Source organism: Biomphalaria glabrata, chromosome 7, assembly GCF_947242115.1.
Source record: "Biomphalaria glabrata chromosome 7, xgBioGlab47.1, whole genome shotgun sequence".
Taxonomy (NCBI): Eukaryota; Metazoa; Mollusca; class Gastropoda; family Planorbidae; genus Biomphalaria; species Biomphalaria glabrata.
The window spans coordinates 9068127-9086102 of NC_074717.1; the positions used below are offsets into that span (position 1 = coordinate 9068127).

At 39.4% G+C, this 17976-nt stretch overlaps 1 protein-coding gene across 1 annotated transcript in view; it reads right to left on the reverse strand.

Annotated features, from left to right (window-relative positions):
* LOC106077324 (ras-responsive element-binding protein 1-like) overlaps positions 1 to 17976 on the reverse strand; it is a 161327-nt gene that overhangs the window by 51320 nt on the left and 92031 nt on the right. The window contains exon 2 of the mRNA XM_056036341.1: positions 10276 to 10463. Coding sequence (XP_055892316.1) covers positions 10276 to 10463 — 188 coding nt within the window. The remainder of the gene's footprint in view (positions 1 to 10275; positions 10464 to 17976) is intronic.

Below are 17976 nucleotides of genomic sequence, written 5' to 3' on the forward strand. Positions count from 1 at the left end.
CCACACAAAACTAGTAGTGGCTAAAAATGACAAGAGAGTGTAGTAATAAATAATAATAAAAAAAAGCCGATTTACTAGTCAGCTGCAATGTCTATGTTGAAAGTGTTATTCTGATGTGTTGCTGTTTAGACGTGATAACGGATATTAATAGTAAATAGTAACCTAATACCAAACAAAAGCTATTCTTGTTTTGGTTTTCTTCTTAATTACCCGACCAGAGTCACGTGACATGTTTTCTCGTCTGCTTCTCTTCCGTTCCTTGTTTTCCTTTTTTTTTAAAAAAAAAAAAAAGTTTTTTCAAGATTTATTTTAATTTTGTTTTTTTTGTTCTGAGAGAGCCTGGACGGAAAAGGCGTATAGGTGGAGATGATGGGGTGGGAAAGGCTCCGTAACATTCTTGATATGTTCAACTGCTTCCATTAATGCGTCCCTCTCCCCCCCCCCCACAGTGTCACTTATTAGTTCCCCCCCCCCCTCAGGCATCGCCTACTTTCTCTATTGCATCATTTGGTATGACACCAAGGAAGTGAAACTCAGTGTATCTAAACAAAGGTTTAGCAAGCTGGGGGGGGGGGGGGGGAGTGAGGAGCGGGGAGGTTTGACAGCACTGATAACGTCATAATTAGTGCAGGTTATCTTAATTAACGACATCTCGCCCGGATAATTTTTTTTTATTCATCAACAAGAGCTATTACTACACTCGTGAAGTGTAAATTTTCAGAGCAGTCTCTAATATTGTGAACGAATTAGAGATGAATCGTGAAAATAGTAACCAGCAATAGGAAGATATTATAACATGGCAATATTCCGTAATGTAATTTGAACTCTGCCCACCTCCAGCCCCCCGCCATCTCACAAGAGGGAAGGGCCAGGATGTAAAAAAGTTTTGTGTCAGAAGAAACTTTGAAACTCGTAAAACTAACAGAAGTAATACTTAGCAAAAAACAAGGTATTTGTTATTAATAGCAATTTTTCGTAAACTCGAAACGAGAATTTAAAAAAAAAAAACAATTATGATAGACTTAACTTAAATCTCACTCAATAAATATTTGCCATTGTGAAAAAAAAACTTACAGAAAGTTATCCATTGGTCACTGAAGTGTTTGATTTGTGTTTTTTTGTTTTTAAATTCTTGTATGTATTTTTTGCATGCTAAATGGCACAATCTATTTTGTGGACATAGTGGAGGGGGGGGGGAGGTGTTAGAGGGTATCCGGGACAAGGTTTTCGTGCTGCCTTTTGGCACTCAGCAAACACAGACCTAGATCAAGTTGGGATTCAAACTCGACCCCCTCCCCCCGATAGAGTCCAGTGATTTATTGCCCAATATCTCACGCTATACGCAAATGAAGACACTCTGATCATTTTCCTAAAAAAACTTAAACGCTTCATTTCAAAAGTAAGACGCTCGCCATATTTTGTTTTGATTAACTCGGAAACCATAAGCAACAAGAAGACACAAAAAATATTTTAAAATCCTTTTTAAAAAGACAATTCCTCCCTTATAAAAACGTATAGAGCTATTGTTTTTCTCTCCATAACTAATGGGAAGCGTGGTCGAGAGGCTAAGTGCGCTTGAACTTGGCTTGTCTTGGCTACCTACAAGGGGGCTCGAGGTTCGACACCCGACTCGGGCAGAGTTGCGTTTACTGACCCTAACCCTAAAGGCAGCACGGAAAACCAACTCCTAGATACCCCCTCCCCCCCCCCCCCCACCGGTCCACAAATGAGATTGGACCAAAGCGCTCTGAGCATGCTATAAGCATAAAAGTAGCGCTATATAAAAGCTATAATAATAATAATGTTTAAAAAAAACAAAACAATGGAACATTATTCACTCCACCCCATTCACCCTCTTTCTCCGAGAAAGAATCCTGGTTAAGCGAATGTATAATTCTATTATACTTTTTAGCGGCCCCCGAAAGGGGAAAAGACGCTATTAGTTTTGTGTGAAATGTCTGTCCGTCCGTCCCGTTTAGATCTCGTATACTAGAAAAGATATTGAAAATCCGACTTCACAATATTTTAGACCATTCAAAGTTCTGATGCAACGGCTACTTTTTTTTTCTGAAAGCGAAAATTCTAATTTTTAAAATCAGTTATGCAAGCAGTTTTTAAAAAGCTAATTAGTATGCATTATGTTACACCTAATTTAAGACGAATAATAATCTTATAAACTTCATTTTCGTAAACATTTTTTTTTATAAAGCGGAATTTTTTTATTTTTTTTTGACGATTCGAATATGAGATTGAGCCTTTTAAAACAATTACATTATTTATTCCGAACCGAGGGTCCCGGGTTCGAATCCTGGTGAAGACTGGGATTTTCAACTTCCGAGTCTACCCAGCTCTAATGGGTACCTGACATTAGTTGGGGAAAAGTAAAGACGGTTGGTCGTTGTGCTGGCTACATGAAACCCTCGTTAACCGTAGGCCACAAAAAAACAGATGAACTTTACATCATCCGCCCTATAGACCACAAGGTCTGAAAGGGAAACTAGTTAGGCCAGGTTCACATCTAACTTTACATTCACTTTCACCTATCCTTTGATCTGCGGGACCGTTGGGACACTACACAAGATCTGTTAACCTTCTTTCTCCATTCTTATCTCTCATTTGTCTTTGATATAATTTCATTCGGATGTTCTTTCTGAAAATATTGAAGCCTACCTGAGTGGACCACTGGTCGTGCGGTTTGTGCGCTGGACTGTCGTTCGGATTTATCGACGGTCGAAGGTTCAAACCCTGCCTGCTCCCATCCCCCGTCGTCCTGCGGGAGGTTTGAACTAGGAAGTAAACTATCTTCAACTCTGAAGGATTATCCGAATTATGTAAAACATTTTACTTCGGGGGCCGATTTTGAGTTTGTGTTTCCACACAAACTGTCTTTTGTAACCTTGTTATAATTTTGCAATGATAGGCATTTAAATCTAGACTTAGAAGACGATGCGCAAACTCTTTCTGAACTCTAATCTATTAAACTCTTCAGAGAATGCGGAAATATCCGATGACGTCTAGTTCGTTCAAGATCAAAATATTCTCGTTCTGAAGCCAAATTTGCATTTCTTTTTTACTTTGGAAAATTAAGACGGTCAAACTAGAGTTTTCCTAGTGTGGCCAATGAGCTAGTAACTCTTTTCTCAATGATATACAGCAACTGTTAAATTTATAGGAACACTATCAGGCTTCATTTGGGATCCGTGTCCAGGTTCCACACACACACCCAGGAATTTTGAATGGAGGTATTGTAAAAATATAATATTTATAGTTTATAGCCCCTTCTTTTTGATGTACGGATGCAGGATCTCGAGACTATGGAAATCTCGTGGTATTTAAAATGTTTAAAACAAGTTTTGGTTTGCAGTGAAAAGCGTCAAGGTCCCAAGAGAAGTGTAAACAGGACGTTTATTCACACATTGGCTTCTCGTAGTTTCAAGATTTCACATACAAAAAAATAATAGGAAATAGGAAATGAAAAGTTTTTTTTTGTTATTTCCGCTTCGAGAACTAGAGGAGAGAAGTTTGTCTTCAAATCTGTCTGTTCAATCACGAAGTTTCCAGCTTCATGTCAAGTCTATTTTTTGTGAATTTATTCTTGAATATGGTTTGTAATGTGTATTATAGCTTGATGTATAGAGTGTTTTCACTCTTTTCATTATTTCTACTCGAGGATTAAAATTCGTAAAGACAACCTGCACCCATTAAACCACTGTTACATCAGATCTGAACGAAGTGGTCGTCTCCTTTCCATTAGGACTAAAACTGAAAGATTTAAAAACTCCTTTATCCCACTTTCGGTAAGAGTGTTACAAGATCATCTGTCGTCATCGAGAAGTACATAGAAGTCAAATTCATAAAGCGCTGGTTGTGAGTGTGTACTTAATGTGTATGAGTTTCTGTGTGTGAATGTTGTTCGTATTTGCATCTATATTGTTTTTGTACAGTAGTCATTTTGTTTTATACCGTTTTGTTTTGTGCCACCACAGAGCATATCGATGGATATTATTTCCGAGATTTAAATCTCAAAAAATTAAATTGGAGACAATTAACATCCTCCAGGTGCTCCAGGGTCCCATGTATTCTTATTGGAGGCTTTAAGCTATTTATTTGCTCAGACAAGTGATTCAAGATAGGTGTATGTACATCAAAATATTTGTTGATATTCCTACAACATACATGTAAAGACGCAGATGTTACTTTACACTCCGCTGAACCTGGCTGTGGGTTACTTCCCCCCTGTGGGTGATGATGTTTCAGTTTCATGGGACCAGTTTCAGTCTCCTCTTCAATGTCATACACAACATCGTGATGGTGGGGGGGGGGGGGGTAATGGGAGACCGGGGATTGCCCTCCCCTCCTTCTAAACCTAGAAGATATATGATGTGAGACTAAGGTATACAGGGAGGATACACACACACATACACACATACACACACACATACACACACACACATACACACACACACAGAGCGAGTCTGTAAGAGGATCACAAGGTACATTGGTCACGCATGACGTGCGATAAGGATGGAGGATGCTTTTGATGAGGATGAGGAACAATAGAATCTCAGAGAGAGAGAGAGAGAGAGAGAGGGGGGGGGTGGAAAGATAGAGAGAGGAGTAGAAGAGAGAGATATAAGTGAAAGAGAAGAGTGAGAAAAAAGGTGAGTGGGAGGGACAGAAAATGAGACAGAGAGAGAGAAAAGTGAGAGAAAGAGAGAGACGGGAAAGAGAGGAGAAAACAATAGATGCGAGAAGCTAGAGGTGTTGGAGAGGTAGTAGAGAGAAAAGAGAGAGGGAAAGATGGATGGAAAGGAGAGGGAGCGGAGAAAGAGAAAAGAGAAAGAAAGAAGGAGAGGGAGGACGGAAAGAGAGAGAGTGGAGAGAGAGAGAGAGAGAGAGAAAGAAAATAGAAAACCGAGGATATAGAGAAGAAAATAATTGAGAGAGAGAGAGAGTGTTAAGAAAAAAGAGAAAAAGAATAAAAGAGAGAGTGAGATAGAAATTTCGTTTTTATTAAAGGTGAATTTTTTATGAAAAAAAATCTAATTGTGATCTGTGTGAGGCGGAGGGTGCCATGTGGTGTATTTGGCGGAGGGTGCCATGCCCTGTGTGGAAGGAGGCAGGTGAAGGATGGTGAAAGGTGAGATGGATGATGCAGGTCGCGACACAGACTTGTTCAACATCCAAGTGGAGTGGAGGGGGGGGGGAGTGTGGTTGGTGTGCCGGGGCGTGTCGTTGCCATAGACGCCCTTGTTGATTAAGGTACATGAATACACAAAACACACACACACACACATATATTTTTACACCAAGAAGAACCTACACATGTATATGAAGTTATATGCGGATGAAGATTGAAGTCTGAAGTACAGTCACATTGTATCGCCTACGCTATATACCTGGCATTCTTCCTTGCCGACACTCTTTTCAATATCAAGAGAGCAGCAAACACTTGTTTAATTAAACATGCAATCATTTTACAAAACACAACCTTCATCCCAAAAGAGCGAATTGTAATGGGAAGTGTGTGCGTGTTTGTATTGGCTGAATAGATTCTGATGTAAGTAGGATGAAAGATGACATCAGATGAGGAGATAAAAGATGTGAACAAATGTTGAAAGTCAGCTGCTGTACATACACGTCTGAGACGGGGGCTAGAACAAGTAAAACAAAAGTTCCCCTTTCAGACCTTGCGATCTATGGAGCAGATGATGTAAAGGTCATCTGTTTATGTGGCCCACGGTTAACGAGGGTGTAATGTGGCCAGCACAACGACCAACCGCCTTAACTTTTTTTTTCCTCCAACCAATGCCAGGTACCTAGAGCTGGATGGACTCAGAGACGCCATAAAGATCCCGCAAGTAAAAAATCCCAGTCATGACCAGGATTCGAACCCGGGACAAATGTTGGTTGTATTTTTTGTTGAAATGATCAAGTATGTATGTATGTATGTATGTATGTATGTATGTGTGTGTATGTGTGTGTGTGTTTGTATGTAAGTATGTATATATGTATGCATGTATCTATGTATCTATGTATGTATGTATGTGTATGTATGTATGTATGTACGAAATACCTAAGGGAAAAACCACCATCTTTATTCTGATAGGCCACGGTGTGCTGTTACAGAATAGCATCTTTCACTCGGCCTAGGACCAGGATGTTGACAAATATACAATACAGTCATAATAGAGGGATGCCAAATGTGTACATTTACGTGACCCAGTGGATAGAACGTCTCGCTTTGCAGACGTGAATAAAACAAGATATCTACGTCTGCAACCAAAGATGTTGGCCGGGTTGGGGGGGGGGGGGAGGCGGTGGAGGGCGTTGATGCTTCACGGAGATGAAATGAATGTAAGCCAGTTGACTGGGAGTTTGGCGTCTGGCCAGAATGAAAGTTTTAGATGAAGACTGAAGTCAAAATGGATGTCCTGTGGGAATGGGACACGAGTGTCAAGCAAAAATACAGAATAAAAATGTCTCTTTCGCTACTAAGCATAAAGCTTAAGAAGCAAAATATATAAAATAGTTTACATTAAAACAACAAAGCTCATATAAGGGGAAGAACTCTACAGTCACAGCCGTATTTCTAAATAATGCAGAATTTATTCCCCCCTTTTCGACATCAAACCAAAACAATTAATTACCAATAATTAACTAACCAATCGGTATTTAAAAAAAATAATTTGATCCATGTTTTGTAAGGTACAATAAATAATTTGTTAAAACTTCAACTTGATCCGAGAATGGGTGTGGGAGAAAAAAACGTGTTCCAAATTGTACCAGACAGAGTGAGTTGATGGGAGCGGGCAGGGTTTGAACCCGGGACCATCGATAAATCCAAACGACAGTCCAGGCGCAAACCGCACGACCAGGCAGCCATCGTGTAAAGGGATTGTGTAAAGAGATTGTTGTGATGAATTAAATAAAGGGATGTTATATGGGATTGATGTAGCGGATTGTGTAAAGAGATTGTTGTGATGAATTAAATAAAGGGATGTTATATGGGATTGATGTAGCGGATTGTGTAAAGAGATTGTTGTGATGAATTAAATAAAGGGATGTTATATGGGATTGATGTAGCGGATTGTGTAAAGAGATTGTTGTGATGAATTAAATAAAGGGATGTTATATGGGATTAATGTAGCGGATTGTGTAAAGAGATTGTTGTGATGAATTAAATAAAGGGATGTTATATGGGATTGATGTAGCGGATTGTGTAAAGAGATTGTTGTGATGAATTAAATAAAGGGATGTTATATGGGATTGATGTAGCGGATTGTGTAAAGAGATTGTTGTGATGAATTAAATAAAGGGATGTTATATGGGATTGATGTAGCGGATTGTGTAAAGAGATTGTTGTGATGAATTAAATAAAGGGATGTTATATGGGATTGATGTAGCGGATTGTGTAAAGAGATTGTTGTGATGAATTAAATAAAGGGATGTTATATGGGATTGATGTAGCGGATTGTGTAAAGAGATGTTTTGGATGAATTTACAGTTTCTGGATAGGTTAAGAGAGAGAGAGAGAGAGAGAGAGAGAGAAGAAGGGAAAGAGAAAGAGAGGGGGAGAGGAATGAAAAAGAGAAAAAAGAGAGAAAGAGAGAGAATGGGCAAGGAAAAGAGAAAGAGAAAAAAGAGAGCAAAGGAAAGAGAAGGGGGAAGGGAAAGAGAGAAAGAGACAGAGGGATAGAGGCATGAGAAAGAGAGAGAGAGAGAGAAAGAGAAAAAGGAAGGAAGGGACAGAGAGAAAGAGAGAGGGAGAGAAATGAGAGAGACAAAAAGATAGAGAGAGGAGGGGAGAAAGGTAGAGAGAGAGAGAGAGAGAGACAAACAGTCGGGGCCTACCGAGCAGTCCCCATAAGGCTGACATTTTATAAGAACATGGAAGTTATCCTTTGTTAGAGAGACAAAAAAATGGACGAAGTGTGTATGTGCGTGCGTGTGTGTGTGCGTGTATGTAAGAAGGATTAGAATAAAGGATAGCGTATGAATGTAGGTATGGAGAAAATATTTTTAAAAATGTTGAGGTGGGAGGAGAGGGGGGTGATGCTTGATCGTGTTGGCATAGAGTCCCCCGCCCCCTGTATGTTTAGCCCTGATGGATAGGGCACCTGAATATTTGCCGAGGTACAAGTTGGTTCACACTTCTTAGGCTTTGAGCACGAACATTTATGTATCGCTTGTGAGTGTGTGTGTGTGTGTGTGTGTGTGTGTGGCTGCAACATTAGACTGTTGCAATGCTGGCCTTTATTATTTAATAACTTTTTTTTGGGGGGGCCGTTTCATCATCTGCCCTATAGATCGCAGTGGCGTAGCTAGGAATTTGCCATCTTTTGGGGACCCGTGGGGTTGACCTCTTTAGGGGCCCCTGTATTTTGACATTCGACATCATGACATGAAATAATGGCGTAATATTTAATATTTGATGTAAAAAAAAATTTGAACACTCATTGTTTTTTCCCCCATCCCTCAAGTGAAGCCCCCCCCCCCTTTCCTCACCCTAGCTACGCCACTGATAGATGGCAAGGTCTGAAAGGAAAACCTTCCTTTTTTTTTTTATTCTTCTACGTTGCTATCGGTATAGTGACACGATATTGATATAGCAGTGACTGCCAAATGCGATATTATATATATATATATATGTGTGTGTGTGTGTGTGTGTGTGTGTGTCTGTCTGTCTGTCTGTCTCCTTCTGTCTCGGATGACAATGGATGCACCCAGAGGAGTCACGGGGCAGAATGATATTATATGTAATGTGAACCACTTGCTTAAACATTGCTGATTTTTTTAGAATGCCGATGACCTACATTATGGTCCTTGATGAAATTAAAAATTAATCGATTGATCATATTAGAAATTAAAAAGTGAAACTATTTCCTTGCTTCACCATGACCAAAAAAATACACGTTGGATGCATACATTATTACTGGTAAAAATGGCGTCATCGAAATACACAGCTACTATCCCTTAAATCTATTTCATTTTTATAGCGCTTATCTTGATGAAGGAGGCACGGTGGCTGAGTGATGAAGCGCTGGGCTTCCGAACCGGGGGTCCCGGGTTCGAATCCTGGTGAAGACTGGGATTTTCAATTTCGGGATCTTTAGGGCGCTTATGAGTCCACCCAGCTCTAATGGATACCTGACATTAGTTGAGGGAAATGTAAAGGCGGTTGGTCGTTGTGCTGGCGACATGAGACCCTAGTTAACCGTGGGCCACAGAAACAGATGACCTTTACAACATCTTCCCAATAGATCACAAGGTCTGAAAGGGGAACTATCTTGATGACATGACTGGAATTTAACCCATGATCAGCGTAGCTACAGAAATTATTATTCAATTTGGCTTAGCATGCACGTAGTAGATGTCTTATGTACCAGTGTTAATTGTTTTTACCAGTCATCAAATTTCCTTTAAAAACTAACCATCTCTTGTTGCTATGTCTTGTTAACCATTTTTCAGACTAAAAGTGCTACGGAAAACAAGTCGTGATTCGGCTACTGCTCTCTAGCGTACATTCCATAGGCTTTCTGTCAATGCAGTACATGTCATCATTGCATCGGACGACAAAGAAATGCCTTTGTAGTTTAATGAGATGATCCGCTTCATACGTCCGTCAGAGAGCACTGCGCTCCAGGGACTAAACGCTTCTAGTCGTGCGTTTCTCATTCAAAAGTTACGGTCTGCAGGCTTTTTACAGGCTCAGACTAACAACACGCTTCACTACATTCAAGAAAAACATTAGGACTTATCTGTTCAAAACTTTTTTTTTTTTAGATTAGTTTGACATTTCAATTCTTGCTTTTATTTTGTTTGAGCTTTCATTATGTTTGTTAACAGCCCTTCGCCAACTTTTGGAGCATCTTGCATCTCGACTCAACAAAAAACTTTCCCAAGTAAAACGGCGTTCCGATGGAAGAGGGCGGCAGTGTCCCTTTGAATCACATTTATTTAGAGATATCAGCTTCTCTTTCACTCCCACTTCAACCCGGGGCCCCCCTAGTCCACTTCAGCGAGACCCCCCCCCCTCTTTCAACGCTTTATTACTAAAATTATGATTACTATCTTTATTAAATTAATTATGTCATCTAATATCAGCAGAGGGAACTTAATGATGAGTAGTTCCATCACTCCAGCTCTTACATCCTCTAGGAATTGAGTCATTGCCTTTAAAAAATCACTCCGAATCACTCTGAATCAGCAGAGAAAATCGTATTTAATACGGCACCTGAATACCATTCCATTTTAAGCTGTAGTAGTTCTTACCTGAGCGCCTGTAAAGCCGACGGGCCCTTCATAAGGAACTCGTGTAAGGTAAGTGCCTTGACCTCGGTATTCTCCCATGGAAGGTTCTTTTATCTGCATCCCTTCAAGGGTAGCACCATCTGCTTCCTGCTCACCAGAGGCGAGACCTACTTCATTGAAGAGATCTCCGTCGTCAGTGCTCGAGGAGGCTGTCGAGAGTTTAAAGAATGAGAGAAGACAATCAACATTATCTTATTGTTTAGGTCTTAAAGAATGAAATATTGTCAATCTGTATGTAATCTTCATCATATTGTTTAAGTCTTAAAGAATGAAATATTGTCAATCTGTATGTAATCCTCATCATATTGTCTAGGTCTTAGAAAATGAAAGATTACCAACGTATATAAATTCAATAAGTGAACAATTTTAGCTATTTATTTTTTTAAATTTTATTTTGAGAAATATAGTAATGCAATATAGACATTCACAGTCTTCTATTTTGAAGACATGATAGTAGTTTCCATGGTTATGGTGCAAAAACAAACTTAAGAATTAAATCTTATATGAGATTATTGTTTAGGTTCTAAAGCTCAAAACTTCAACCTACGCTTGTAGACCTGTCCGGTACATGATTATGTCACTTCATTTTGTTAAGAGAAAAGAGAAAAAAAAGTTGTGCGGGCGAGAGTGTGTGTGATTGCGTTAATGCCCGGATGAGTGTGTGTGAAAGTCTGAGTGTGGAAATATATGTGAGAGTGTGAGTGTTCGCTCAGTAATTTTAGTTTAAGTTCAGAAAACTTTAGCGATGCTCAATACGTTTTGAATACCCCCCTCCCGGTCCCCTTTAGCGAATATTTTTTTAATTAAATTTTTTGTTTGTTCCAAGCGGATAACAATAGAGCACTTAGAAACCTTTCTTATTTGCGGACGTTTAATACAACTTAACATTTGGCGTCAGAAGGGACGGGAACACGTTTGTGTCAATATTAACCGAGTCAAAGTCAGTGATACCCTTCATCACGACACGAGGTAAGTTGTAGTTTTTTCAATTGAGAGAGAGAGAGAGAGAGAGAGAGAGAAAGAGAAAGAGGTAGAAACAGAGCAAAAGATGGACAGAGGGGAAATGACAGGGCATAATATAGCAAGACAAATGGAGAGAAAGAGAGAAAGCTAGAGAGAGACAGAGGGAGAAAGACAGCTAGAGAGGGAAAGAGAGAAAGATTGAGAGAGAAAGGTAGCATAACGAGATAGAGAGAGAGAGTGTTAGAGAGAAAGGGGGAGGTACGGGAAGGTATAAGAGAGAGAGAGAATCTATAGGAAAGGTTAGAGGATACAGGAAAGAGGCAACAGAGCGTAAATATGGAAAAAGAGAGAGAGAGAGAGAGCGAGAGAGATGCAAACATAAACACAGAGGATAGAAATGTGAGAGCGTGGAGAGGGGAGTAAATGGTGAGACAGAGAGAGAAAGGGGGAAGAAAGTAGGTAATATGAGAGAGTACAAATCTGGAAGTAAATATCATTATATAACAAAGATTCAAACTCATTCCCAACACTTTATATTTCCGAGCCCTTCGCCAACTTTTGGAGCTTCTTGACTCAACAAAAAACTTTCCCAAGAAAGCGGCGTCCCAATGGAAGAGGGCGGCAGTGTCCCTTTCAATCACATTTATTCAGAGATATCAGCTTCTCTTTCACTCCCACTTCAACCCGGGGGCCCCCTTAGTCCACTTCAGCGAGGGGGCCCCCATCTCGATGGCAGTTAGCGCTCTAGCGCCATGTTGACTCAATCATTCAGCTCGCCCGGCTAATGTCAACAGGTGTTTATTATTAATATTTGCACATATGAAAAAAAAAAAAAAAAGAGAATAGAATAAGCGAGGGGCGATTACTCGGGTGAAGGTGAGGGAGGAGGAGGAGGGCGCCATGATGTGTAATGAAGCCCCACACTTGATGTAAGGGAAGTTATCTAGGTAAGCATCAGCACAAGGGAGAAGCACCCTTGACTCAACGGACAACTTCTGCGTAGACATTAAGCTGAAAGGCATTCCCGCTTATATGCTTTCAGATTCTTCCCCCCGTAGACCCAACAATAGGATGAAGAGGAATATGTTAATCAAATACACCTGTAGTTCTTCCCCTATCACAGTGTTTCTCAAAGTGGGGTGCGCGTACCCCCAGGGATATGGTAAGTGGGGTACGCGTTGCACCTCATTAACTATGCTGATTTTTAAAAATTCCCAATTATTATGTTCCTTTAATAAATTAAAAAGTTGTGTGTGTGTGGGCCGGGGGGCCCTCTATATTACGAAAAAAAATATATAAAAGGGGTACACATCGTTTAAAAGTTTGGGAAACACTGCACTATCAGATAGCCGAACTGAGGTTATAACAAAGGAAGGGGACAGCACTCATCTACAGAAAGTAAAGACTCGCTTTTTAAAGTTCTTGTTTCTGACAATGTGGGGCGTAGTGGCCGAGTAGTAGCGCTTGGCTTCCGAAACGAAGGTCTCGAGTTCGAATCTTGATAAAGACGGATTTTTAACTTCTTGATCTTTAGGGCACCTGAGTCCACCCAGCTCTAATGGGTACCTCACATTAGTTGGGAAAAACGTAAAGGCGCTTGGTCGCTGTGCTGGCCACATGGCACCCTCGTTAACCGTGGGCCACATAAACAGATGACCTTAACATCATCTGCTCTATAGATCGCAAGGCCTGAGAGGGGACTATGCAATCCTAATTGTCACCTGACATTAGCTGAGAGAAATTTGTAAAGGCCCTTGGTCGTTGTGCTGGCCTCATGGCACCCTCGTTAACCGTCGGCTGTAGGTCGCAAAAATGGTCAAGGTTTGTGCTCAACAAATGAACTCCACATAGATATTGTTGACCTTGTGTGTCCTATAGTTATTGTTCACACGTGAATGTCTTTAACGGTCTACGACCAACTAAATTGACCATTTACTTTCCCCCAGGGGCGGACTGGGTATCAAAATCGGCCCGGGCATTACCATATAAACCGGCCCACAAATGGCATGACATATATTTTCGGGGGGTTGGGGTTACCCAACTCCGCAATTAATATATATATATATTGGTGTGTGTGTATATGTAATTAATCATCATGACATTATGATCTTTCATTCTTTTTTCTACCCTAGAAGAATACTCTCTTCCTATAATTAGTGGAAAGACAGTACACACCGCCAAAGGGCAGCTAGAAAGTCCGGGGGAGCGCTGCGAGCTCCCCCCCCCCTCCGTGGGGTCCGGGGCAAAGCCTTAAGCCCCGGAACCAAGCATTATTTCCGTTATTTTAAGCTTTGAAAATGCATATTCTGAGGTATCTACAGTGCAATTAGCCTGCTACTCTTCCGCTAACAAAATTCAAAAACCAAATCTGCTATTCAATGGAGTCCAGCGACTGGTAGAAAATGGTAAAATTCTTTTGTTTTTGTATTGGAGGGGGAAGGGAAACCACTACGCTCATGAAATTTGGAAACTGTAGTTTGCTTACGTTGGCTGCACTGGGGCAGTAAGTAAAGTTTCCCTTTCAGACAATGAGGTCTGAGGCAAGTGATGGTTTGAAGACCCTCCCCTCCCGGCTACGCCCATGTGTAATATTATAGGTGTAAGCCTAATTCTCTACAAAATATATAAAGTTTGATAACGCATCGAAAACTGGATCTATGCATTCGTAGGATTACATAATGTATTCTATTTATACATGTATGTAGTCTGAAAACTATAAACACTACAATAGCAGCCTAATGAGTTTGAAGCTTTTTGGTATTACTTATAGATTACAGACGTTTCTTCAAAAAATAAGATTGTTACGTCTTACTCATTTCGTGTGTCAATCTAGTCATGCATGTTGATCTGTGACTTAAAATATGCTAAATCATTGCTTTTCTGGCTGACCCATTCCAACCCATTCCAAAAGATAAGAGAAAGCAGAACGGTTAGAGAGGCACTTACTTAATGTGAAAAGCTCTTGCTTCCTCCTAGTATATTTTCAAAAAATGCGATTTGTATATGAATATACTATGACCCATTATTTAAAATATAAATCTCCTTTCATTAAATATCGGATGTGACGGCTCTATATAAATTATTATAAGCTTCTTTCACCAGACTCCAAAATTACGGGACAATGCCGTTTTTTTTATCGCGCGGAGAATTGGCATATTTCCATATTGAATGACACCCTAAAATGACAATTTTTGTCTATATATTTCAGGAGATTTGTATGAGTTTTCTTAGTATGAGTTTTCTTAAGATTTTAATAATTTCCGGATATTTCCAGGACTTTTTCGTATATTTTGCAATTTCAGGAGATTTCCAGGAGCTCCTGGTAAATCGACAGGAGGCCGCTGGAAATCTGTTATAAATCATACAATGGTTTAATTTAATAATTTATACACCTAGAATTAGCGCGGGTCCTCTGAAAGTGCGTAGCCCACTGCGGTCACCTAAGGCCGGCCCTGCAAAATAGCGACTAGTTTTTTTTAAGCCTTAAGTGTAGTATTTTTAGATCTATGTTATTAAAAATAAACAAAAAGAAACTTACTTTTTCCTTTCAAATCGCAGAAAGTAGAACTTTATACCCATATTGAGCTGTGAATAAGTTGGGTGGTTTGCAATTTCGCGGCTGTGTGTATGTGTTCAAGTAAATTTCTATTAAGTATTGTTAAAGAGCTCATAGTCGCGCCTATCTTTTTTTTTTTTGCTGCGTTATATCAATGTTTTCTAACTTAACCTCTCTCATCCATCCCTCTTTTTGGTTAAATTTCATTGGAACCATTAAAAGACGGGCGAGGGAAGGAGCAAAAAAAAAAAATTGGGAGTGCCATCAAAGGCCCATGCCGACAAGCAAAATGATCAGGCCAAACACAACCTCGAAGACATCAAAGCAGTCCATGCCGCTCGTGCATAGCAGAAAGTACGGTCTAACGTTTTGCAAATGATAATACGTACAGTGTATAGTGTATTTTGTTTTTGATATTCTTAATGAATTTCAAACAAAATTAATTGTAATAAGAATTTAAAAAAACAACAACAAGAAAACGTGTTCGGGCCTTTGTGTCTAGCTGCTGTCACTTTTTTAAAAAGTTTTCTGCATTAATTTTTTTTTCTTTGGTCGCGACCAGACCGGCCCATTTGGTACCGGCCCACCGGGCATTTGCCCGTTTGCCCATTTAGCCAGTCCGTCCCTGCTTTCCCCCAACATATGTCAGATAGTCACTATGGAATGAAATATTGTAAACGTTTAACACAATTGTAATACATTTCTTATAACTGTATTGGCTATTATTTGTATCTGATTCATTTATTCTTATCATTATATAAATAAAAAAAATATAAATAACAAGTCAGAGAATTGTAATATAAGTCTTCATTATGCTTAAGCGACACATTCAGTACCATTCAAAGCATAGTGCCAACCAGTTGTTGACTTGTAGCTGGTAGACAACTAAACCGTTGTAGGCGTAACATACCTTAACTAATAAAACTTCAAATAACTTGAACAACTTTTGTGAACAAAACTAAACAGAATTTTATTTATAATATAGAAAGAACTCAAGTTAATATGAGATCAAATAAATGTGCAATATTTCTTAACAAACTCAAACTCACTACAATAACACAACCTTTCAGTCTCACGTTCTGGAGTCGCCTCCCCTAACTAAGACCAAGTGATGACAATGCCACCTATGTTGCATCATTCACAACCAATCGCTAACCTCTTCTCACTGTCACCATAGAAACACACAAACACCGCATCATTACAACCATTGCACTGTAATCATTTTTTTTAAAATACATTCTCACGTCGTTTCACAAGTATTATGAAGTATCGATATCATCGCACATTATAATGGAAGAAATTTTGTTTTATTTTTCTTATTTGGATATTTGGATACACTATACTATTTTCCATTACAGTAGGTATGCCAAAATAAGGTAACCATCTTGCCTAAAACTGCCCAAACCCGAAGAATTCATAGATCTACTTCATAGTTAAGGCTGCTTAGCCCGCCAGTTAAGCAGACGTCAACTGACCGCCATCTTAAATAACTGCAAAAAAAGCGAAAACAACACGTCCTGACGTCGTAGCCTAGCAGCATCACTAGCGAAGGACGAACCTCCCACAATGCCCTCTGTGTGACGTAGAACAATGTCTGCCTTTCATCCCAACCACCAGACGACCATCAGTCTCCCGCCCTCTCACGCAGCAGACTCATATGTCAGATGGACATGACAAATCTGAGGACACGCACTTTTTTTTTTAAAGTGTGTTTGTATGTGTGTGTATGAGTGTACATCTTTCAAGGGATCTCAAAACATCCTAACATTACAGTGTGTGTGAGTATTAGTCTACATCTTTCAAGGGATCTCAAAACATCCTAACATTACAGTGTGTGTGAGTATGAGTCTACATCTTTCAAGGGATCTCAAAACATCCTAACATTACAGTGTATGTGTGTATGAGTGTACATCTTTCAAGGGATCTCAAAACATCCTAACATTACAGTGTGTGTGAGTATGAGTCTACATCTTTCAAGGGATCTCAAAACATCCTAACATTACAGTGTGTGTGAGTATGAGTCTACATCTTTCAAGGGATCTCAAAACATCCTAACATTACAGTGTTTGTGTGTGAGTATAAGTCTACATCTTTCAAGGGATCTCAAAACATCCTAACATTACAGTGTGTGTGAGTATGAGTCTACATCTTTCAAGGGATCTCAAAACATCCTAACATTACAGTGTTTGTGTGTGAGTATAAGTCTACATCTTTCAAGGGATCTCAAAACATCCTAACATTACAGTGTATGTGTGTATGAGTGTACATCTTTCAAGGGATCTCAAAACATCATAACATTACAGTGTGTGTGAGTATGAGTCTACATCTTTCAAGGGATCTCAAAACATCCTAACATTACAGTGTGTGTGAGTATGAGTCTACATCTTTCAAGGGATCTCAAAACATCATAACATTACAGTGCTTGTGTGTGAGTATGAGTCTACATCTTTCAATGGATCTCAAAACATCCTAACATTACAGTGTTTGTGTGTGAGTATAAGTCTACATCTTTCAATGGATCTCAAAACATCCTAACATTACAGTGTTTGTGTGTGTGTATGAGTCTACATCTTTCAATGGATCTCAAAAAATCATAACATTACAGTGTTTGTGTGTGAGTATAAGTCTACATCTTTCAATGGATCCTAAATCATAACATCAAAACATCATAATAGAATGCTTAATACAGGAGACCAATGGTTCTCAAACGACCGCATGGGACCGCAGAAAGATGCAAAAAATATACAATTAAATTATCTTCTTCGCTAAAAGCCAATTTATCCGTTTAGATAATTTGACTAATAATCAACTCACCCCTAACTACTGTTTAATATGTTTTTTTTAAAGAACTATTCTATGACGACCTAAACCAAAGATTGGAATTTTGGATATTCCCGACGGGGCCTTGAACCCTTTTGGACTAATTCAGATCCAAATCACAGATGAATTTTTACTAATCCAGTTGCAGCTTAGTGAAAAATCCACAAACGAGGACCTTACACCAATGTTTAACATGGATACCATACATTCTAATTACAAATCAGATTCTATTTTTATATCCTGCATTATGAGTTATTGTACAAAAGTTGTTAGCTGTTGTCTTCTTATCTGATACAACGTGGAATCATTGCCGTAATGAAACT